The sequence below is a fragment of the Pezoporus occidentalis genome, unplaced genomic scaffold (assembly GCF_034315485.1).
Source record: "Pezoporus occidentalis ecotype Australia unplaced genomic scaffold, CSIRO_AGI_Poc_V1 ctg153, whole genome shotgun sequence".
NCBI lineage: Eukaryota > Metazoa > Chordata > Aves > Psittaciformes > Psittacidae > Pezoporus > Pezoporus occidentalis.
Genome location: NW_026913350.1, coordinates 1,770,713 through 1,794,112, shown reverse-complemented (window position 1 = coordinate 1,794,112; position 23,400 = coordinate 1,770,713). Strand labels below are relative to the sequence as shown.

Genomic DNA, 23,400 nt, shown 5'->3' with positions numbered 1-23,400 from the left:
AGTCCCACCGGACTCCAGCATGAAGAGCAAAGTCAAGACTGGATTCCTGTGATGGAAGAGGCACTTAGGGAAAATGCACTTTCTAAAGTCTCTGAAGATCCTCCCTGCAGCATGACAAACAGCACCTTTTTCTTGCTTTTCACATTACCTCCATCCTTGCAAGCACAACATCACAGCACATCCCTCCCAATTTAAATGGGCTGTGATTAAGCACCTGGATCCAAATTGTCACCATTTCCCATGCAGAGATGTAAGTATTATTTATGCTCAAGGCATCAAGGCAAAACCTGACTACTCAGCACACAAAATCTAGTGGCTTTTTCATATGCCACCTAATTATAGGAGACAACTCAAGAGCTAAGGCTGCAGAGACACGTCCCCAGCTGCACAGCTCCTTCTGGCAGGAATGAGGGCAGGCTGTGGGCAGTTTTGTTCCAGGGGAATCAGGAGGAGTGGGCATGCACAGTTTGGAATGAGCTGCAATGTAAAAGTGAATCAGCAGCAAAGTCAACGGAGAGGGGGAGGGAGATCAGAGAGAAAAAGGAGCCTGCTGTCAGAGTCATGTTGCAGGCCTGAGGACTAAAAGATCAAGGGGTAATAAAGAAAGGGAGGGAATCCTATTCAGGGAAATAAGCCATGGACACCAGAGTGTTAAGAGGGATCCTTCCCCTCCACTATAAAGGGACTTGGGTATAACTTCTAGCTGAGTCAGCAAAGCAAACAGAAGAGCATTCCCTAGAAAAGAAAGAAAATAAAGAGATCTTCCAGTTTGCACTCCAGAAGAGGAGGGTCTGCCATTCCTGCACCCCAAGAGAGCAGAACAGGGACCAGGTAACTCACCTCTTCCACAGTCCATTTGGCCACGTGTTTGGCTGTGAGGCCTGAGACCTCTGGCAGGAGCTTGCAGTGCTTCTCCCAGCAGAGATGGAGGCGGTGGGTCGGGTTAGAGGCCAGGGAAGGCATGAAGATGGACTGGTGGAGGGCCTGCTGGAGATCCAGGTCAGAGTCTGGAAAAGGAAACAGGACAAATCAGAGTAAGGCTTCGAGCAGGAGCAATTACAAGAGAGCAGGAGGAAGGGTCACGCAAGGCAGGGTGAGCAGACGGCCAGGCAGGGCTCCTGCATGGCACGCTGGGCTTCCAGGGCGTTCTTCCCACCCTCCTGAGAAGGAGAAAGCAAAAGCATGCTGAGATTGCCAGGCTGGAGGCTTTATCATTAGCTTCATCCCTGGAAAATGATGTCATGCTGCTAACGGAGAAGATGTTTGCAGCATTTTATTGACAAGGTGGAGGAGTTCTGGTAACAGCATCTTCTGCTGGAAACTAATGGCATCGTTCCAGCTTACAGCTGTAGCCAGCCTGGGAAGAGCACTACGTGTGCCAGCTGATGGCCTGGGCTCACTACCTCCCTAAGCAGGCTCTCAGGCCAGGGGTGCTGCAGGTTACCTCCATCCATCCACTCCCTCTTTGTGTCATGTGTCAGCTTTAAAAATCAAGGCAAGAAAGAGGAAGAAATCACCCCTCCCTAATGAGATCACTGAGTAGTGCAGAGTCATGGTCCTAGGGGGACTTGCCTGGTTACACAACAGGAAGCGAAGCGGAGCAGGGAAACAAGATGGGAAACATTCCTCTGGTTTACAGCAGTTACCCTGTGCTGTCCCCTCACTGCCTGCCCTGCCCAGCAGCGCACAGGGTGCCTGGCCCCCTCCTCTTGTAACCAAAGCTAGCCTCGGCTGGGTCTGCTCAGTGTGAGCACAAAGGGCTGGGAGCAGGCTGGTGTGGAAGCATCTGTGGGGTGTGCAAGTTGCTACATATAAAGCACAGAGGAAAAGAGTGTCAGTAAAAGCTGATTTCCTAGAGACTGGTTTGGGTTAGAAAGGACCTCTTGTTTCTCTTGTAGCCCCTTTAGGCACCGGAGCTGCTCTAAGGTCTCCCCTTCAGGAGCCTTCTCTTCTCCAGGCTGACCCAGCCCAGCTCTCTCAGCCTGGCTCCAGAGCAGAGCTGCTCCAGCCCTGGCAGCATCTCGGTGGCCTGCTCTGGACTCACTCCAACAGCTCCACGTCCCTCTTGCGCTGTTGCCCCAGAGCTGGATGCAGGACCTTGCATTTGGCCTTACCACCTCCCTAAAGGATGTGGGACAGCATCGAACACAGGTCTCTATTTCTAACGATGAGACCAAAGAGGTAGGATTTAAAAAGCATAAAGCCTGAGTAAAAACTACTTAGTTCAGGAGTTGGTGCTCATGGTGATGGCAGGGCAGAGGACAGTGCTCCAGGAGGGATGTCACCCTCCCCTCCCCTGTCTCCCTGCTGCAGAAAGTCCTATTCATACCCAAGGCTTTACGTCCTGCCACATCTCTGTGGGGTGGGCACTGCCACAGACTGTCCGATTCACTAAGCCCAAATCCTCAGGGGTAAGTCCCTGTCCAAACCACAACCTAACCGAGTTACTTTCCCTTTGAGAAAGAGGCAGTGTTCTAACAGTTAAATGTTATGGGATGGAAGCTCTTGGTAATCACAAAATTACAGGTCAGTGGATTATTGCAGCATTTCTCTCCACTGATTTCCATCCCTATCTTTCAGGTTAATGTGAAGGGAGGGCAGAGCTTTCCCTGCCAGCTGCAACCGCAGCTCGGAGCTGGCCAACTTCTCCAGCTCGGAGTGCACGAGGCAGCACGAGGTAAAAAATGAGTATTTAAAAAGCAAAACCAAGCAGCCAGGCACCTGTCCCACTTTGTGCCTGCTTAGCTATTTTGGATTGAAGACTTATTACCATGTTAAATCCTCCTAAAAGCCTGGTCAGCTCAGTTCTCTGAAATGGCTTTTTATAGTAAATCTGAGAGTTAAGCATATGGTTTGCTAAAGTGATATCAGAAAGCTGCTCTTTAAAACTTAACCTGTCATGTACCAGGGGGAAAAAACTAGGCACTTTCCATTTAATTGCTCATTTTCTTTTCCATCCTCAGGAGAACCTTAAAAAAGTAACAACCAAAATGACTCAGATTATGTTTCTGAATACCCAGGGGAGTCTAAAGAAAGAAGTTGATGGAACTTAAACTATCTGCCAGGTTTTCAGCAGCAATCCCCTGCAGTCTCTGCTGCTCTGACAAGCAGAATGGTCACTGTTTGGGGAACAAAACCCCCCTTGCCTCTTCAGAGGAGTATGTAGTGGTACAGGAGCTGGTGCGTGCTTGTCATCTCAGTTAATGAATATGAGGCTTCATTTATGAAGTCCTTTCACTTCTAGGTCATTTTACCCTCCCTTCTCATTTTAAAGGGGCTATTACCATTACCATCACCTCTACCATGTGCTTTCTCTTGACTGTGGGATCAAAGTGAGCTGTCAAGTTTTCAGTGCTCCTTGTGACTGCTATATTGCACATACAGCACACACACATTAAAAGAAGGAAAACTGAACCAACCTTTCCCATTGCTTTCCTGTTTCACCAGCTGGAACTTTATATAGGCATGTGAGCATCCAAGCCTGAAAGCATCAATTACAAAACATTTCAGAAGACACACAAATTGACCTAATTTCTTCTCTGCGCAGACACTAACGGGACTTACAGGAACCAAATCCCTTTCCCTCTTAAAATAAGCAATAGCATTGCTCCACCCCTGACTCCTGTCTCCAAGCTAAGGACTGTGCTATTAAATCCATGACTAGAACTCAGATGTGAGTTAACTACAGGAAAGAGAGGGCCCAAAATAATGGGAGGAAGGGAGGAGATTAACCATGTCATTCTATACCCCTATTCTGCAAACCTCTGATCAAATGGGGGCTGTTCGAGGACTTAACATCTGTATTTCAGATCTAGCAGCAGCATCAGGAAACACAACTGCTAATGAACAAAAATACACCAAAACTCTTATTTACTTTTTCTGTTTGGCTTTGATGTCTGCAAAGGAATCCTCTTCTCCCCAGTCTCTCTCTTGATTGCTTTCAGACTGTTCCGACAGGCTGTGAACACTGCTTTGACACGACTTTTCACTGTCTTGGGCAGATCTTCTGGCAAGACACATAAATGACAGGAGCTCAGCTGACATCCCCGGTTCCCTTTTCCCACAGGAGAGCAAAGCTGGCTGCTCCTTGCAAGTGAGAGCAGCAGCTACCACCTAGTGGCAGCAGCTTTCCTCTCCCCACCATCATTACCAGCGCAGTACAAAGTGCTTTCTCTACTCTTCAGCGTGGATTGAGAGAGATTATGTGAAACAAATCAGCCCCTGAGGACAGGCCCTGATCCCAGCAGGTACAAGAAACCCACTGAAACGTGTGTTCTGGTGAAATCAAGAGATTTAAGAGTTTGAATCTTGATACCTCTGCATAACATGTAAGAGTCTCCATGACTTGAGTTTCATGCAGAAACTGAGCTAAGAACAAGGAGTAGGGTGTTATCTGCATATGGAATTTAGACCTCCCACTGTCAGGAAATAAAATACTTAGGAGAATAGGAATATATTGTAATTTTAGAATGCCATTTATTCTGGGAGAATCCCAAAGCTCCCAAGAGAGCTTTAGGGTAACAGTGCCACTGAAATGAAATGAGTTCTGGTGTTCAAGTTAGGAAATGGAGAATCCTGAACATCCCTGGGACGGGAGGAGGTAAACTGGCCATGGTGTGCCGGGGTGGGGACAGAAGGATCCCTTTTTCTGGCCAAACAGATCTTGAAAATGTTGTAAATCTAAGCAAATAAACAACCTTTTGAATGTATATAAACCCTCCTATACAACACAGCCCAAAAGAAATGCTGGACTTTGCCCTAGTGAGACTGGATTTGTCCAGACTAAAGGTGACAATAATAAAAACCTTCATATCCCCAACACAGTTTAACTGCCTCCTGCAGGCCAAGAACTTAACACACAGTTTGCTTCAATGCTACTCAATTCCAAGCTTTTCATGTAAGAAAATAAAGTATCTGAAGGAGCTCAACTTGTTTGCCAAGTATACATATACAGAAGTGCAATGCAGCAGGCTCTGGGGTGGACTGCAGTCACAGTGTAATAGTGCAACATAACCTTGCTTGACAGTTTTAGGACAAGGAAGCAAAGGAAAAAGAGTATCTTTTAAATTGAAACAGCAAGGAAAAATTTATGGAGACAGAATGCAATTTCCTTTGTTGGAATGTGCCCAGAGCAGCAGGATTAAGGAATCAAGAAACCTATTAAGGCATATGAGGGTATGAAAGTGCACTGCTCCGGGTTAAGAGTGTCTGGGGCATGGGTCAATATTACAGACAGATGAACTCAACGCTCTGCTGCTTCTCTGCCAATTCCTGTGGTTTTCAGCCTTGTGAAATGGTTTTGCTCCCCAGCACCTGCCCAAGAGAAGGGTTCAGCTCACCGGGACTGGGGAGAGTCCTCCTGAGAAGACTCTCCTGCTCCCGAGAGAAATGGGGCAGGAGTCTCTGGCCTCTTGGCTTTTGGCATGCTGCTGCTGGGGGAAGGTCTCTCCCCACTCAGGCGGTCCTGCAACAAGTTTTCTCTGTTGAGGTTCACCTCAGAATATGGGCAGCCAACTAACCTGTGTTAAAGAAGAGAGAGAGGAGAGAGATGATGATGCATGTTTTTTAAGTCATTAAGTCTTCCCAGCCTCAGGCAGACCTCTCCATCAACAGACCCAGGAAAAGTGAGACCACGTACACTCGGGGAGATGTTATTACCCAGGCTTAGGTGCAGGAAAGCAGGGCACTGCATGGCAGAATCAGAAACCAAAGTCATGTTATTAAAGAGTCACCTCAGAGAACAAGAGCAAAGAGCAGCTCTTCCTCTGTAACCTGCTTGTCTGAACAGTAATTCATGAAACAAGAGACTCCTGCAACTTCCACTGTGAAGATTTCAAAGCCCTTTGCCACATTATATACTGCTAGATCTTCAGACCTCCCATCTGAGATGGTTTTCTTGCTCTCTGATATAGTTTAATCAAGAACAAGCTTCCTTTGCCAAGAGCACATAAGAAATCAAAAGGCAGAGTACAAAACCTGAGCTAGCTCTCCTCACTCCTGTGCTTTAATAATCAACCCACACTCTCCCTTTTTGTCTCCTTGCATGCTGTTCTTGGGTATACTGGTTTATACAAAAAATCTTTCAGGAATGCTGGAATGTCAGAACTGGAGTGAATCTATGCTGGATTGCATTACAGTTGTAATGATTATACTGGTGTAAACAGAATCGAGGGTGAAACAGCACCTTTAGACACAAGAGGGAGCTGCAATTACAGTTACAACTCTCTCCAGACTAAACACCCTGAGGTAATTTCAGTGCAGTGCAGGTGCTTGTTGCTGCGCTGTTAGCATGGACAGCAGGCAGAACCCTTCCAAGAAGAACTCCAGTACATACGTGTAATGTGTTCCATAGCGTGGTCCCCTCACATGGCCGATCCCGTGGCAGCCTGGAGTAGGACACACTTGTCCTACTGCTCCCACTCGATCAACAGCTCCTGGGGAAGAGAAGAGAGCAGTCAAAGAGATGTCTCAGAGCAGACTGCACTGAGGAAAAGAGTCAACGTAACAATATGAGATCATCTACTTTACCTAGAGGCACTTGCAAAGCATGTCCAGTTTTTGCACACCAGCCTACTGGATGGACATCAGGGCTGTCTGCATCGACCCAGAAATCGTAATGATGGTCCCAGCCATCAAAATGTATCTAAAAGAAGCACAGCCTCAGTGAGAGACACAGTTAAGGACATGACTCAGCTTTTATTTTAACTTCCCCCTTTGTTTCACCTTGCTCAGCTTGGGGCTGATTCATTCAATCTTTCAGTCCAGCACAATGGTTCTTTGTGCTCAAGGTAACCAGTTCTCTTCCTGATCCTGCATGTATGCTTTACAGCACAACCAGACTCTGGGGACACACTCAAATCACAGGGAATGCAAGAAAGGAGAGACCACGGGGTGCTCCAGCACATTCCACACTCAGAGACCGAATCTATGCAAACACAATTGCTTTATTTGTCTTGTTTTCCAAGAATCCCAAAACACCATAAAATCCAACAAGTTTGGTGGGTTGTACAATGATCAAGCTAGAATTTTCTGCTGGGTGAAGAATTAACAGAATCCCAGCTGGTTTGTGTTGGAAGGGACCTTAAAGCTCATCCAGTTCCGACCCCTGCCACGGGCAGGGACACCTTCCACTAGAGCAGCTTGCTCCAAGCCCCTGTGTCCAACCTTGCCTTGAGCACTGCCAGGGATGGGGCAGCCCCAGCTTCTCTGGGCACCCTGTGCCAGCGCCTCAGCACCCTCACAGGGAAGAGCTTCTGCTAAGAGCTCATCTCAGTCTCCCCTCGGGCAGGTTAAAGTCATTCCCCTTGGCCTGTCCCTACAGGCCCTTGTACAAAGCCCCTCTCCAGGTTTCTTGCAGGCCCCCTTTAGACACTGGAAGACTGTTCTAAGGTGTATGAACTGAGTATCATGCTACTGTATACCAGCAAAACTTGACTTCTGCTTGCAATCACAGTGATGAGACCGAGAATCAAATGGCTAATGGGGAGCAAACTCCACTCCTGAGCACAGAATCATCTTTTAGGAAGGAGACCTGTGGCTGAGGAGCCTCCATCAGTGCAGCCTCCACTTTAGCTGGTTCATACTTTAATTTCTCAGAAGACAAAGCACAGTGTGCATTTCTGGCAATATATTTACATGCAAAGAATTAGTTCAAATCCATTTATGTAGCAAATTCACACTGGAGGATGAAGCTGCTTCCCACACGTACCAGGGTTCAACTTGGTTTGGCTTTTCCTTGAAGTATGCTAGGAAAAAACTGTCAGGTAGCTTCCCATCAGCATAACATGAATGCTGCCTTCACTCACACAGACACTGCTAAGAGATGCCAAATCATGCTGTCAAATGCTATTTCAAAATAGTTACATTAAAGCAGTAACTAACAATACCAGGCAATTCCATTTCAACAGGGCAAAACAACAGAAACCATTCCCAGTTGGGCAGGCCTCTGGCCTGCATCATCTGCAACGCATTTGCTTGCTGCTTCTGAGACCAAAAGGGTATTTCTTCTATGCTGCCAATCACTATATTCCTCCGGACAAGGGCTCTGCATTTTGAAGCAAGGTCATACCTTAATGCGATGGTCATCTTTGTCAACTATTGTTGCCACTCTTATCAAGATGGGATTTCTTCTGTCCACGGCCTCTAACTTCATATTAACTTGGAATCCATGAGCAGGACGCTGAAAGAGAGGATGTAAGCAGAATGCTAAGTCTGGGCCTTCACAGCTCCTCACCTGCTCGGAATGAAATGTGCTGAAGTTTACATCTACCATTCTGCAGCTCCAGCCCCTGATCTCACCAGACTGCTTCAGAGGTGCACAGCTTCTCTGGGCACCCTGTGCCAGCACCTCAGCACCCTCACAGGGAAGAGCTTCTGCCTAAGAGCTCATCTCAGTCTCCTCTTTGGCAGGTTAAAGCCATTCCCCTTCTCCTGTCACTTCATTAAGCAGGTTTTCATCTACTTCTTATGACAACAACTGCGCCTGCTTGTTACCAACGACTGCTGAGAACCGTGGTCTGGGACGTGAGAGCGGCTGCAGTTGCTGACCTGCCCTTTCCCTCAAACCCCAGCAGCCAAAGGGCTCTGTAAAACCTCCAGCGTGGCCTCTGACCTGATGCGTGCCCCTTGCAGCACCCACAGATGTCACCTCTCAGTAACAGGCAGCATTTACCAATCCTTCCGTTTATCTTGAATAGCCTGACTGCAATTCCTGCTCTGACCTCCCCAGCCGGGGAGTGTGCAGCACTGGATGCTCATTCCAAACACGTCCTTCTCCACTCCTGCACATTAAGGTCAGGATTTTAGCAAGAGATGATCAATCGTGTCTTTGAACCAGATCAGGTTAATGAAAAGATGATTATAATCATTCTTCTCTCCTAATCTTCCTTACCCTTCCTAGTGCTGGGGGCAGGGAAGGAGGCCCACTTCTGAGCCAAGGGGATAACAGGCTCCAAACCTCCTTTCTCTTTAGTCTTTTCACCTGGATGCAGACATTTACTCAGAGGCTTTCAGGCACACGACACACAGGAAGCCAGGCAATCTAAACTGCTTTTAGTTTTAAGACTTGTCTTCTTGAACCCAGCCAACCTTGTCTGTCCTCCTTGAGGAGCCTGAGTGCAGGAGAACAAAATCCTGCCCTGAAGATGAGCCAGGCTATTTATTTAAGTCTTGCTGCCTTCTGGCAATAGCTTATGAATGCTTTTGAATTGACAGCCCATGGAATGAAACAGTGATGCTCACAATGAAGCCGTCTCCTCCTGTGGCTTTGGGTAGGGGAGAAGGCAGAAACCCAGACACAAGATCTGCTATTTGGGCTGATGATCAGCATCTCCAGATGACGTAAAATAGCTCTTTAAACCTGTTCAAAACTAATTCAGTGAGAAATGCCTGTTCTGCTCTCAACCTGTACTTTTATGTACTGATTTCCTGTAATTGCTAGCTGGAATAATAATAATAATAAAAGAAAATCGATAACTGCGACATGTATTTGCACTTCAGACCAACCAAGCCAGGAAAATAATGAGGTTTGATCTTGAAAGAGTTCTATTAACTGTTGATATATCAACTGCCTTTTTGTGTGTGTCTCGTCTTCAAAACAGAGTCTTGGATGCTAATTTATATTCCAGAGTTTCATCAGAGCCAGAACTGGCCCTTCTGCTATTCTCTCAAAGCCAGATACCTGCAGGAGCAAAACAATGGTTGCAGAGATGTCCGTAAAACAGGGCAAGAGGCGGACAAGGCAGTTGCATCCATCCTTGGGAAGACACTTCACTTTGGAAGAACCCAAAAAAGGGACCACTCAGTGCTGCAAAGGCTCCTGAGCAAAGCTCCTATCACCTTCAGGTGACAGTTCTTAACAGATAATCTGAAAATCTGAGGCAAGAATGCCACAATGAGACATTTCTGAGGACCTCAGACTAGGAGGTTTAAGATGGTTGTATTTCACTATTGCTTTTTGTATCATATAATCTCAGAGTGTTTTGGGCTGAAAGGATCTTAAGGCTCATCCAGCTCCAACCCCTGCCACGGGCAGGGACACCTTCCTCTAGAGCAGCTTCTCCAAGCCCCTGTGTCCAACCTGGCCTTGAACACTGCCAGGGATGGGGCAGCCACAGCTTCTCTGGGCACCCTGTGCCAGCGCCTCAGCACCCTCACAGGGAAGAGCTTCTGCCTAAGAGCTCATCTCAGCCTCCCCTCTGGCAGGTTAAAGCCATTCCCCTTGGCCTGTCCCTACAGGCCCTTGTTCAAAGCCCTTCACTAGGTTTCTTGCAGCCCCTTTAGGCACTGAAGGTGTTCTCAGATCTCCCTTGAGCCTTCTCCAGGCTGAACCAGCCCAGCTCTCATAAAGACTTTTATTACCTTTCCAAAATATCTGTCTCTACAAAATGACTTCTATTGTTCCCCTACTGTGCAGAAGCCCCATGGCTGCATTCTTTTTGCTCTTGTATTCTGAAGATTCTTGGTTTCCAGCACTGTTGGGATTTTACCTCAGAAAAAGGCTGAGCCTACCCCTAGGAGCAACAAACATGCCCCAGTGACAAGCTTCACTCATTATCCTGCACACTGGCCCCAAGGTGCTCCTTCCCATGCTGCGCTGCACGACTGAAGATGCTGTCTGTCCAACCCTGGAAAACCTTAATCCAAAGGATGTCTGGAGTTCAGCTGTGCTGCAGATAACTCCAGCTGTGGCCTTTCAGACCTCTAAAGAGGCAAAACCAGCCTCTCTCTACTTCCACCTTGCAACCTTCAACTTCAAATGGACACCTGCTGAAAACTAGCAATTATCAGCCTTGTCTGGCTGGACTTTTACCTCCCTTATCTGAGGCCTCCCTGATTGCTTTTCCTCCTCAGTCCCAGAATGCTGACCAACAAAATATACAGGAGGGCAGCAGGTATTAACCTGCAACTCTTCATGGAAAGGAATCAAGTCGAGTGTCATGTTGGCACAGCAAAGTTATTAAACACATTGCAAAGGTGAGCAAGAAGCTGCTAAGAAAAACAAATGATCAATTTCGTGGTGTTTAAAATGAAGTTATTTTACAGGATTTTGTTTCTCCTCACAGTGAGCTTCCAGCTAAATGCACTGAGCTCCAAGGTAAGAAATAAAACCTTGAGAGAACCATCTCTGCATTTAGATGCAGGCCAGCGATATCCACTTCTAACCCCCATGAAAGGAGAGTCTGGAACCAGTTCAACCAGCACCAGTCCTGCTCAGGTGCTACCTAGGAGATCACCCAGTCAGGCCGCAAGCAGAAGGCTCCTCTCTCTGCCCTCTCTGAAGCAAGGTACTGCCCTTCACACATACCTCTGACAGCTAGTTAGCTGTGTGGTCTGAAGGCCCTTCTCTTAAACCTGCTGATGGAGCAACTGAAGATGTTCAGTCAAAACTCCTCTCTAAGACAGCTTTCCATGGCTGTGTGTTCTGTTTAAGCAGCACTGAGAGATGATCTTCAACTCAGGCTTAAGGTAAAGGAAAAAACCTTTTGGCACAGCCATGGGGAACCACCATCAAATAAAGCACCTTGCAGCAAAGGGTCGATAGCATCAGCTTCCCCCACCTTCCAAAGAAAGAGATTCACCAACCAGTTTGAATGCTCTTGCTGGGGCTGCCTGGGAATTCGTTTCTTCCAAGTATCTCTCCCATGAGAAGGCTTTGGAATCCTTGTATCCTGGAAAAAACAGAGAATTACCATTTAAGTAAGAAAAACCACAGGTTTATTGTTACAAACAACAGAAAGGCAACTATGCAGTGCATGGTTATGAGGTTAATTTAGCACTTACAATGGATGGCACTGGAAACTGGTCTGTTTATTCGTACACACCACATAGGGCAAGCTTCCCCACAGGGCTTTAACCCTGACCTGAAAAAACCTGAAGAGTTCATGTGTGTACAACTTTATCAACCCTTATTTGCTAGAGAAAGCTGCTGGTGAGAGGGTTCTGGGATGTGCAATGGCATCACCTGATTCATTTCCTTGTTTCTCAACGTGTGAGTGCCCACAAGATTGTAGAAACTTCTCATGTCCTGTTACCTACTCACCCATAGCTGAGCAAACCTGGAGTCTGGAGATAAAAGGCTCCATCAGTGTTACCATAATCTCAGACACCCGCATGGATGTGCTGCTCTGACAACAGTGGATGTCTCTCCCTGGCAACTATATTTAAGAAACTGTTCTGCTTTTCTTCCCCCTTCCTATTTCAGTCATCTTTAGCCTCCGTATTGTTTCCTTTTGGCAGAGGGTGCAATGACTAAATGCGTTAGACAGTCTGCAAACTGCTGCACGCAGATCTCTCAACAGAGACATCAGAATTGACTGCAGAGAGTGCTGGGGGCACAGGCACTTGTGCTCAGAGATGAGGAACTGCACGCCACACTCCTTGTGCTCATTCCAGGAGCAGAAGCAGATGTGGTGCTGCTGAAGAGGAAGTGTTTACAACCCCCTCTGCATCAGCAGCAAAGGCACAGAGGCTAATTCCTCCAATGCAGAGGGATGTTATTGTGCCATCCACTCCACTAACCCAGGAATTCCTGCTCCAGGGCTGTCAATTTAGCAAACAGCAGACATCACTGTTTTCTAGTTGTTATTTTTAAGGTGAACGAGCACTCCCAAGGCCTGAAAACAACACTGATTTTCCTCTGCGTTCTGTTCTTTTTCATTTGCCAACATTCTCTTCATTTACTGAATTCCAGTGCAGCAGAAAGTGATGTGACTTCAGTTACTCCTTCATTTCCACAAATTCCATCTGTGAAATCGTAACACCAAGTCCCCTTGCTTCCAGCTCACCTTAAATGATACAAATACTTCAAGGTTCTTTGCCTTCTGAAACCAAACACGATTACAAATCACAACCCCCTGTCCCAGTTCTTGAAAGAGCTATGAAACAAAACAAAATGCAGAGGCAAAAAGAACAAAGACTAATGTTGTTCAGTCTGAAGAGGACTGAATGGAGCCTGGAACTTGCAAACGTAATTATGTGGAAGGTAAAGCTTGCAGGTTACTTGACTGAGGCAGGAAATAAGTTTCACTTTCAACATACCAGGTGGTGTTGTCAGTGGGGTTCCAGTTTCTTGGCAGTAGCCAACAGGACGGATATATGGGCTGCTAGCTTCACACCTGAATCAAAGAGGGAAAGTTGGCACCAGTTAATTTCCAAGCACCAGGAAAAACAGAATCTCAAATGCTGTCTGATACGCCTTTGCTGGCCTAGCAGATGCTTTCAGTGGGTGTGGAAGACAAGCATTACGTTGTCAGAATGTCTAATGCCAAGTGTTTAAAGCATTCAAGCTGCCCCCAAAACTAGGGAAACATAAAAGAGAATGTCTGGTGCTTTAAAAAATAACAACAAACTCCCCACACATGGACTATACCAGCCACAGGGATCATCCCAGGTCATCCCAGCTAAAATGAATGGAAGCAAAACCTAAACCCTCATTCCTAAGTGAAAACAACATCAATGTGGAAAAGGGGAAATGGTTTGTAAGGTCTTTGCCAACACCTGCACATAATCCACTACTCTAGCTGAAACCTAGTGGTAGTTTGCCTGGTTCTCACTCTGATTGCATGTTTAGGTCTTCTGAGTCCCTGGAGGAGGCAACAGGCCACTGTGAGACAGCCCCTTTCTGTCACATCTGCTCCAAGGAAGGGACCAAAGCAGTCTTTCAGATGTAGGCAAAAGCCTGTGTGTTTTCAGCCAAGCTGTACTTTGAAGCTTTGTTTGTCTGTGTTTCCCATTAAAATTTTCAAATTCCAAACAAAACATGGCACAGAAACAAAGCTTCCCTGGCTCAAATGGTAAAGGGATGAGATCTAAAGTCCTGCAAATGGAAATGCTGGTGTTACAAAGCTCTCATGACATATTTATGGCAGAGAAAGAATAGACAAACTTGCCACCAGTCAGGTCCCTATTCTGAAGCAAACAGACAAAAGGAGATAGGGAGAGAACAGAGGATACTGAGCAAACCAGTGCTGGTTTGATAAGCACGTGCCTTGTGTTGCTTTCACAAGTTCAAAGCAAGTTAATCCCTTGATGTAGGCTGGAAAACAAGAACCAAAAAGGGAAAACATTTCTTAATATTCCACCTGGCTCCAGCATGAGGGCAGGGGATCAAGATTCTCAGGTGCAGAACAACCATCGTGCAGGTCAGGATTGAAAAGCCTCAATGTTGGCAGTCATTGTTATTTTCAAAGGGGTTTAGCCAAACTCTGCTGAAGCAAATGGAAATGGTTTTCACTGATTTCAGTACTGCCTGCTTCCAAGCTTGCAGAGAGACATGCCAGCAACCACTGCTGGTCCTGGAGGAGAGATGTTACCAATTCCAGGTGGGATCACCAGCAGAGCTTGCTCTTGCTTTAGCTCTGCCAGAGGAATGGATAAGGTGAGCACTCCCTGACCTGACCCAAGTCAGCCAGATGCACTCCCTCAGATGCTGCTTACCTCAAATCCTTCACAGGCAGTTTGAGCTCACCCCACTGGTGTTGTACTGAGCCAACTTCCCCCAGTAACAGGGGAAGGTACTGGGCAAAGTACACTTGGTAAAAACCCAAAATAATTACTCAGGTGCTTGAAAAGTGATTCAAGATCCCAACTTTAGTGACTACACTTAAAATATTAGATACTACCTTTAGTGGAAGAGTGAAATAAACCACAGTCTGCTTATAGGCATGTATTAGAAATAGCATCTCTTTACCAGTAGTCGTAACTCTCATCCCAGTTATCGAAATGAACCAGCAGGCGGTTATCCACCATGTCCGTGATGGTTGCGACACACATCAGCGACGGGTTCTTCTTGTCTACTGCCTCCAGCTTCATTCCCAGACGAAAACCAGAGGGGGTGACAGGCTGAGGAACAGGACATGAGGAAAGGGACATCAGCCACATTCTGGTCAGGCCACTTAAATTACCCTTATCAACTCATTTGTTGCAGGTAACCCCGAAACCCACACACCAAAACACACACCAGTTACCAGCAAGAGGGCTACAGACAAGATTTCCATGTGTCCTGGCAACAATTGCTGTTATTCCTAAGGAAGAGCTAATGTAGCCGGGAATAAAAGGATCTCCAGGTACTCAACACCACTACAGATTCCAAGGCTAAGATGCACACGCCTTGCAGTGATGAGTATTGGCTGAGGATAAGTGTGAGCGTTGCAGGTCCTGTCTTATTACTGGAAAAGTTAAGAGAGTCTTCAAGGCAAAGAGGTGACAGTTGGAAGCAGAGCAGAGCTGCAGTTAGTCCCTGATCCTACTGAAGTCAGTACTTTGCAGCATCAACTCTGCAGCATCAAATCCATAAGACCATGGAATTCGTGTCATCAGAGTGACACAAAATGGGAGAGAGTGCTATACAGGAACTGAGGCTAACAACCCAAAAAGAAAGCAACAGTGGCTGAAGGATGAGAAATGCTCACGATCCAGCACCTCATAATGAATCCCATGGCGCACATGAGGATGTTGCTGGAAACCAGAAATTATTTTGGAAATGATTAAATTAGAGGGAAGTGACACAAATATCTTGACTGTAGGGACACAGCAAAACAGACTGGTGTAATACATTGACTAAATGGTAGTGTAAATCTTTTCCTCCAGTATAAAGGAGGAAGGGAAATACAAATTCTCACTCTGGAAAGTCAGTGCCTGGGGGAAGAAAGAAAAATTTTACTCGTTTCCCATCTTCAAAATAAATCAGAGCAGGAAGCAGCTTCTATCTGATTGTACCACGGCTGCACCTCTGCCGTGAGCACATTAAAACCACATCAATATTCTGGTCAAAACTCACTCTGCATCAGACCTATTTGTAACATCTTATATTCAATATCACTCACAGTGCTGAGGGTCTTAAAAAGGCTTTTTGGAGCTGCCTGAGCTTTGCAGTTCTTCAAATAGGAAGTCCAACTAAATTCTCCCTCCTTGAAACCTAGAAAGAGAGATTAGGAGATTGTTGTACACAGCCCTGTTAGGTTCAGATTGGGTTTGCAGGACTGGAAATGACCTGGGTGGGATATGAACTTTGCACGGTCATTGCCCTTCCCCAGTCTTCAGAGTTAGGCATTTCAGCTAAAACATCTCATGGCCAATCATTAATCTCAACCTTCAGATGTTTCTAGGAAATGGAATGCAGGGAAGAAGCAGGTTCTGAACCCCAAAGAGACTCCCTGCTTTCTGCACTCATCCAATAGCTCCTAATTTGCCTATCAACATCAATCTTTGGCAATATCAAAAGGAAGCTGTTCTGCTCTTTTGTGATTCACTCTCTTAGTTCCACCTCTTCCCTTCAAGCCATTCAGAGCAATTTTCACACTGAAATCATACTAAAAATGAAACATGCAGAGTCAAGGCAACCAGTTCTTAGCAGAATTTATGGTTTCTTGTACACCATTCTATGTGCTGTTCCATACCTTTAGGAGGGAGCAGCTTATGACTTGTTTTTTCACACCAGCCAACAGGATGGATGTCTGAGGAATCAGCATTAACCCAGAAGTCATAGCACTCTGGATAACCATCAAAGTGTAATCGCATTCGGTACCCTTGTACCTAGAATAAGGGGAGCTCTGGTTATCATAAAGGGTCATACAGAAGTTAAACCCTAATCACTCCATTCATTTTTGTATTTAAAGATATATCTAACATCTCACTTATTTCCCAAAAGCCAGCTTGATTTTTCCTCATTTACATCTCCCAGTTTCCATGCCCATTCCTCACTTCAAACAGTTTAGAACGAAACTGGTCAATGTGACTTCCCTGCCTAAATGCATACGGACTTTCGGAGTCAAAGTCAGGAAGAGCAACTACCTCAGCCACTGTGAGAACGCAAAACCGAGAGGGGTGTTCAGGATCCAGCCCTTCCAGTTTCATTCCGGCCTTAAATCCATTTCGGCCTTGCGGGAATGACTGATACTGTGATGGGGGAAAGAAGGAAAGATTTAGGTTTAATTCCTAAGGATGAAACCTAACAGAGAGCAGCCATTATGTACACTTAAAGCTTCAAATTTTCAACTCAGAAGAGAATTCCATCACTAACTGATTGCTGCTTTAACAGACGGGCACAGGTACAGAGATCAATAATGCCAAGAGCACCATAGATCACATTTATCTGTCATTCTAATTCATCTCTTGAAAGAACTCAACCATGAGGGTGCTGCAATTAGCTATGAACAAATCTTCCAGCAGATTCAGAGCCCAGCATAGGAGGGGTGACACAACTCAAGAACCAGGAAAGCTAAAACCCCTTTGCCTGTGTCAGCACGAGGTCAGCAGTCCAGACTTCCCCAAAGAGTAACTTCTCATCTCCTAATGGTACAAGGAACAAGACACGTTTGATCGGGAGCCCAGTTATGCAGTTGTTCCAGAAAACCCACAGCACTCACTGACTTGCCGTTTTCTACTGAGAAAAGCTGGACAAGGTGTTGTACAACCACAGATGAAGCACAGGACGCATGAAAGACATTAAGCTCTCTCTCTCCAATGCTTCCTGGAGGTTACCTAACAGCCCATTTATCCCGAGTGGCCCAAAGCAGATTAGAACAGTCATTCCTCATTTGGGAGTGAGATCCAACCAGCATTTTTACACCCTGGTCTGGGATGAGTCTCACAGGGCAGATGCTTGTCTCCACAGCGCTCCAGGGCTGGAAACAAACATGTGGAGGTTTTACTGCACCAAAACAACTCATAAATGTAACTGCTGGCTTGAGGGTAGGCTCTAATCCTGCCTCCACTGTGCTAGTAATTCTGTGGCGTTGCCTGACAAGAAACATAGCAGAAGAGTTGAAAAAGCTGCCAACCTCTCTGAACAGTTTTAGGGGAGCAGCTGGCATCTGTTCCTCTTCTAAGTAGGAAACCCAGTTCCATACCTTCTTCTTTCCAGGAACAACTAAGCAATCAAACACAAAGAGAAAAATGAATGTTTCTCTCCGATTCCTCCTGCTCTGCCCTCTCTTCTTCCCTTCCCATGTACACACCAATGCTGTTTTGCAGTTGTACCCCAAAGGAGGCAGTGTTAGCCAACTTTTGAGGCAAGGAATGAATTCCAGCAGGCGGAAACCCATGCTCATTTCTCATTAAAATAAAAGAAGTCATTTATTATATCCCAGGTCCAAGGAATTGTGGCACCCAGATTGCTGGCAAGCTGCCTGTGGAGAGCTGCCACTGTAAAGTTTGGACAAGACACAGTAACTGAAAATTGTGGGAAAGAATTCCTTCTCCTGAGATGTCACAGAGGAATAAGGGGTTAGATATAAACTAGAAGACAGCACAGAAAAGGCATATAATGACAGCTGAAATAAACCTAAAACAAATGAAAAGCCAAGTGAATCTTTGTTCAGTTCACAAGATTTTTCAGGTACAGATACATACAGATATATTTATAACCTGCTAATACCACAATGCATCTATTAGAGAAGCAGCTACCAGTACACAGATGATGAAAACATCCTGGAGAGGTGCTTGGATTCATTCTAGTAGGACCATGGTTATAACACAGAAAATTACATTTTAAATTCACATTAGAAATCTCCCCCAGTTACATACGCTGACTCCCTTAAGGTATATAATAAAGATAACCCACGGTCTATAATCAATCACATGTTGTTCACAACTTATTTGCTATTTGGCATTTGTAGTCTGTGGCTATGAAGCTCTCTAAAGCCAAAAGAAGAAAGATTCTTGTTGTCTTCAGTGAGCTCTGGATCAGGTTGTCTCCTTCCAGCTCCTCTGCACTGTGCCCATCACAGAAGGAGATCTGCTATGTTCTTGGTAATACCCTTCAGAAGACTGCTGTGGTAAGAGGGTTATGTACCTCATCAGCTATTCTGCATGTGAAATGAGCTCTACTGTCCCTTCCTCTCCTGTTTAATATGATTCATTTTATAATAGCTAGTCAAAATAATCTATAAACATTAAAGAAAAGAGACTATGAGCTTAGCTCACCTTGTTTTATTGGTTTAGTGTTTCTGCGGCTTTTCATATTATTTGATTTATTCTTCTCCTAGACACAGATATGTTAAAAACAAGTTTAGCAATATTGTTTTTTCCTCCCTCTTTGATCATCTCACAATGCAGGTACAATAAGGATGTAACATGTAACTAACAGGACTATTAGCTACCATTATTTTCTCCTGAATAACCCTGCAAGAACGTTAGTAGGGTATGTTACATACATAACTTTGATCCTGCAGCATCCCAAAGTGCTTTACAAATTATTTTATATATGCTACTAAGGTTCATTTCAATGTGGCTACTGAAGGAAAGCAAGGGCCCAAAATCTCCATTACAATGCACAGGATTTGCTTTCTGCAATGCAGAATTTACTGCTCATGTAAGCAACATCAATGTAATCCTCCATTTCCTTGCAGAGGGTCTTATGTCCATCTATGCCAGGGAATAGATACAGCAAAAAAAGTCACTTATGAAGCCCTGAAAGAAGCCGAAGCTTCAAGTAACTACTATCATAGATGAACATCCTAGAAAACATGGTCAGGCTCAAGCCACGCTGCCATTCCCATTTCTTCTACATGGTTTTCAAACTCATGTTTAATTCACCCAGGGTTGTTGCTTCTCAAAGCAAACCCAAAAGGGCACAATCTGAAATGCAAAGCTGCCTACCAAACATGGCCCAGAAGAGACAGGGGGGCAGTTTCAAACAAGGAGGAAGGGAATGAGACAGAATGCAAGGACTTCTGAGAACATACAGACTTTACAACATCTTATACACAGCACAGGGAAAAGCTGAGCAACAAGATGAGTTCAACTGCTTATGACATCAGAAGTTCCAGCTTGCATTCCCAACAAACACCTGCCCCAATGTCTCTGCATTACAAAAGCATGTGCAATACGTGAAGAGAAAGAAAATGGTTCAAGCCTGAGATGCTACACATGAGGTAGCTGAGTGCAGGCTTGCACAAAAAAGCCCCTAAAGGGAGTAAGGTGCTTAATGAAGGGTAAGAAAAGATCAGGTCAGGACTGAGGTACTTGTGTTTATCTGTCATTAATAAAGGTTTCTAGTAGTGCAGTGAGTGTACTTGCAAGTACCTAATAAAAGGGAATCAAACTGTGGTTTGACACTGATCATCAGTATCACATCATAGTCCCGGACTCTAGATTGGAGGCATGTGGGTTTACTGCTGTGAAATACACTTGGTGCTCAGGGCTATACCTACACCTATACACTCGCAGCCTGAAATCTTGACTCTGACTTCACACAAGCTATCCACCCTTCTGACTCCCCAGACTTCACACCAGATATTCTTATTAGTGATGTAAATCAGCTCAGCCCCAGACCAACCTCCTAGGCACATCATAACCTCCCTCAGCTCAGCTTGCATTGTGCACTGAAACCTGAGAGCTGGGCCAGCTTTTCACAGTTCTCCTTAAAGAAAATACATGCAGCCTTATTTACCTCATCCTCATCTGCATTTTCCTCGTCATCCTCAGACTCCAGAAGCAGTCTTCTCTTCCTCCTGAGACGTTTGACAGGTCTGTCAGCCTCATTCACCTGACAGCCACTGCTGGGATTAACATTTCTACCATTGCCCCTGTTTCTGCAATCATCTGGAATGTCTCTGGTATCACTAAACATCCAAAATTGAAAACAAAGGCAAATTAAAAGGGCAACAATTGTCCTGCAGCATTCCCAGTGCTTCTGTGCCTCTTTAGGAGAGTGAGCACCTGAAGAAGTGAATCCCACCTGCAGGATTTGCCAGACAGGTATCTTTTCAAAGCATTCCACAGTGCTGGCACAGCTTCCCACCACCACAGTTTGAAAGGGGTTTTAATTCTGCCTTTTTACAACTCTACAGGAAGTTAAGACATCATCCTTATCTGTAAGGTGGGGAACTGAGGCATCAAGCAGGCAGCCAGCACTTCTGCAGGCTGTGAAGAGAAATGGGGATGGAGCTCTGGAGAGGAGCTTCCCTTGGTCAGGCATGGGAGCTTCGAGGGAAAGAGGAAGGTCACTGGCAGCTCTGCCATGGTAACACTTGCTCTGAGGACTTCATTCTCCTCACAGCAGCACTTTTCTCTAACACAATGTTCTCTTTAAATGTTTTCAAACACAGAACAAGAAGAATCTGGGTTTTTTACCTGTCCCTGTGCTGCTGGGAGCCCATCTGAGTACAGAACTTTCCATTCCCAAAGCAATCCATTGGCTCACAGGGTTGGAAACCGGAGCAGGGCACAGCTTCTGTGGGCACTGCAGAAGCAAAGACAGACAACTATTACATTAGAATGTGAAAGCACCTTTCATACAATTAGTCCTGTCAAAGTCCCTTGCAAACTTTCATTAGGTGACCCCTGAGAGGCAGAGTGAACCCATTTTGATCTGTAACATCTTGAGTTTGGAGCAACCTGTCTCTTGTACAGGTGCTAAAGGAGGATATAAAGTCAAGGCTAGAAGCAGGACACTGCTACAAATCTTGTTATAGTTCTTTATTCCTAGTAACCTTCTCCCTTGAAAGAAGATAAATGTCAAACAAGTCCATCTTGCTTGTATACTTTTAATATGGTTAGTTGTCAAAAAACTTTTGCCTTTATATATACTTTATGCATGGGAAAATCCTTCATAGGCAGCCTCTAAAAACAGCACATTATTGATGGGAGAATAGAAACAATTATTTCTACATCTAGCAAGGGATCTATAGCAATCTTTCATCTGAATGAAAGCATGAAAATGTAAGGAATAACTCCAGCATCTCATTTATGTTTATTTTCTCCTATGATCTGAGTTCTTCCTAATGCAAATTACACAGTGATACCCATTACCAGGCATCTGCTCCACGCTGATGCTCAAGTAACCTGACGTGCCAGTTGTGCACGGTGGCTCCTCCACACACGTCATTCCTGTTCTGCATTCAGTGGCAGTGCTTGCGTGCACTGGTTTGATCAATCCAGTTCTGAACGCACCATTAAACACTTTAGAAGACAAACCCCCACATTCCAGAACACTGAGATATGAGTCACTTTGCTTTTTCTTTAAAGCCATTTCCTTAGTCTCCCTCCCAGCACTTGTGCTCATTCTGTTACAAAAACTGAAGTTACTCATTCCTATTTGATTGCTCCCTCTAACTGAATATGGATGTCAGATGGTCCTGGCTGGAATTGGGCAGAGAGGCCACCTGCACACAGACTCCATGCATACCTGCCTATATCACAACTTAAAGCCTCTCCCTGTGCTGTCAGGGACCAGTGATTCCAAGCAGGCAAAAGACAGAACAGGGAAAACTTGGAAGAACCAAGAGCACTTGAAGAGCTCTGCTCAAGTAGAAGTCACACTCATCTATGGAATAACCTGGACCAACGTCCCAGAATCACCCCCTCAAGAGATCCTAGGCCACAGGTTAAAATTCGCCGTGAGAGGGATGCTTAACCTCATCAACAATCTAGTCCAGATCATTTCTACAACCAACCACACTTCCCTTGCACACAGGCAAGCGCAGTGCATGCACCAGGTACCATTACGACTACACAGTAATTACACTCAAACTACTCCTCAAATACTGGCAGTAAGGCAGTGACTCACCCCCCATGCTGTACATGGAGCACCACACAACACACCTTTCAGTCAGACCTGCTTCTAGAAGCTGTTTCAGAAACAATATTCTCTCCCACAGCAAAAAGCTCACCTTCCAAACCAGTGCTAGAGGCAGCAGAAGTGTCAGGAGCAGCAGGAGCAAAGCTGGTTGGGCTGGCATTTACTGCTTCTGTAATGACTTCTAACAGTCCAAACTCATTTAAACAGAACTGCAGGTTAAGAGAAGAAAGCAAGCAAATAAGTAGGAGTGAAAGGGCTAGGAAGGGGGCAGGAAGGAACAGGATTCCCTGAGGAGCAACTAGGTATGGGACAAAAAGAAGTGGCTGAATATAAGTTAAAAAGCATTAAGTAACAATAAAAGCCAGAAACACCCAACAAAGCTTTCCCTCAAAGTGCCACCAACAGGCCTCAAAACTACCCCAGCAATACATTTTGTGGTCCATGAAGGAAAACAACATTAATTCTACCTGCACTGCATGTGCTCCCCTTATAAACCCCAGACCTCTGATGAACACATCAGGAGAAACGCCCTCAGAAAAGCAGTTTAAGCCAAACCTCTGCTCTGATGGTTCAAATTCGTCCAACACAGCACCATTACATTTATTTCAGCTATGACATACAGCAACTTCCCTAAAATCTCAGTGCAAGCAGAAACCACCCAGCCATTGACAGAGATGTCACATTCCAGTGGAGAACTGGTCCAATGTCTCCCAGATGGTGCTGGCGGGGCTTTAAGGATGTCAGAGCACAGGGAGCATCTGGAGCTGCAAGAGGCCAAGCGGTTCCCAACCCTTCTTCAGTGACACTTGACAGTCTGGTGGGAAATGAACTTCCCAGAGGAGCAGAGGAATGCAGGGATAGGCAGAGGCTGTTGATGA

At 45.5% G+C, this 23,400-nt stretch overlaps 1 protein-coding gene across 6 annotated transcripts in view; it reads right to left on the bottom strand.

Annotated features, from left to right (window-relative positions):
- The window catches only part of LOC134159937 (lethal(3)malignant brain tumor-like protein 3), a 30,133-nt gene extending 7,432 nt beyond the window's left edge, over positions 1-22,701 (bottom strand). The window contains exons 1-18 of one of the 6 annotated variants that reach the window (XM_062611427.1): positions 22,614-22,701; positions 21,076-21,184; positions 20,393-20,564; positions 18,925-18,982; positions 17,781-17,869; positions 16,792-16,896; positions 16,398-16,533; positions 15,825-15,916; positions 14,690-14,841; positions 13,039-13,115; positions 11,584-11,669; positions 8,069-8,179; positions 6,529-6,643; positions 6,335-6,434; positions 5,340-5,519; positions 3,875-4,006; positions 3,420-3,481; positions 841-1,007 (exon numbers count right to left, since the gene is read on the bottom strand). In XM_062611427.1, the coding sequence (XP_062467411.1) occupies positions 841-1,007; positions 3,420-3,481; positions 3,875-4,006; positions 5,340-5,519; positions 6,335-6,434; positions 6,529-6,643; positions 8,069-8,179; positions 11,584-11,669; positions 13,039-13,115; positions 14,690-14,841; positions 15,825-15,916; positions 16,398-16,533; positions 16,792-16,896; positions 17,781-17,869; positions 18,925-18,982; positions 20,393-20,564; positions 21,076-21,137 (1,896 nt within the window). In that variant the 5' untranslated portion in view covers positions 21,138-21,184; positions 22,614-22,701. Of the gene's footprint in view, positions 1-840; positions 1,008-3,419; positions 3,482-3,874; positions 4,007-5,339; positions 5,520-6,334; positions 6,435-6,528; positions 6,644-8,068; positions 8,180-11,583; positions 11,670-13,038; positions 13,116-14,689; positions 14,842-15,824; positions 15,917-16,397; positions 16,534-16,791; positions 16,897-17,780; positions 17,870-18,924; positions 18,983-20,392; positions 20,565-21,075; positions 21,185-22,613 lie in introns of those variants that run through there. The other 5 variants (XM_062611421.1, XM_062611423.1, XM_062611422.1 and 2 more) reach the window with 5 other exon arrangements.
- Positions 22,702-23,400: the final 699 nt, after the last annotated feature.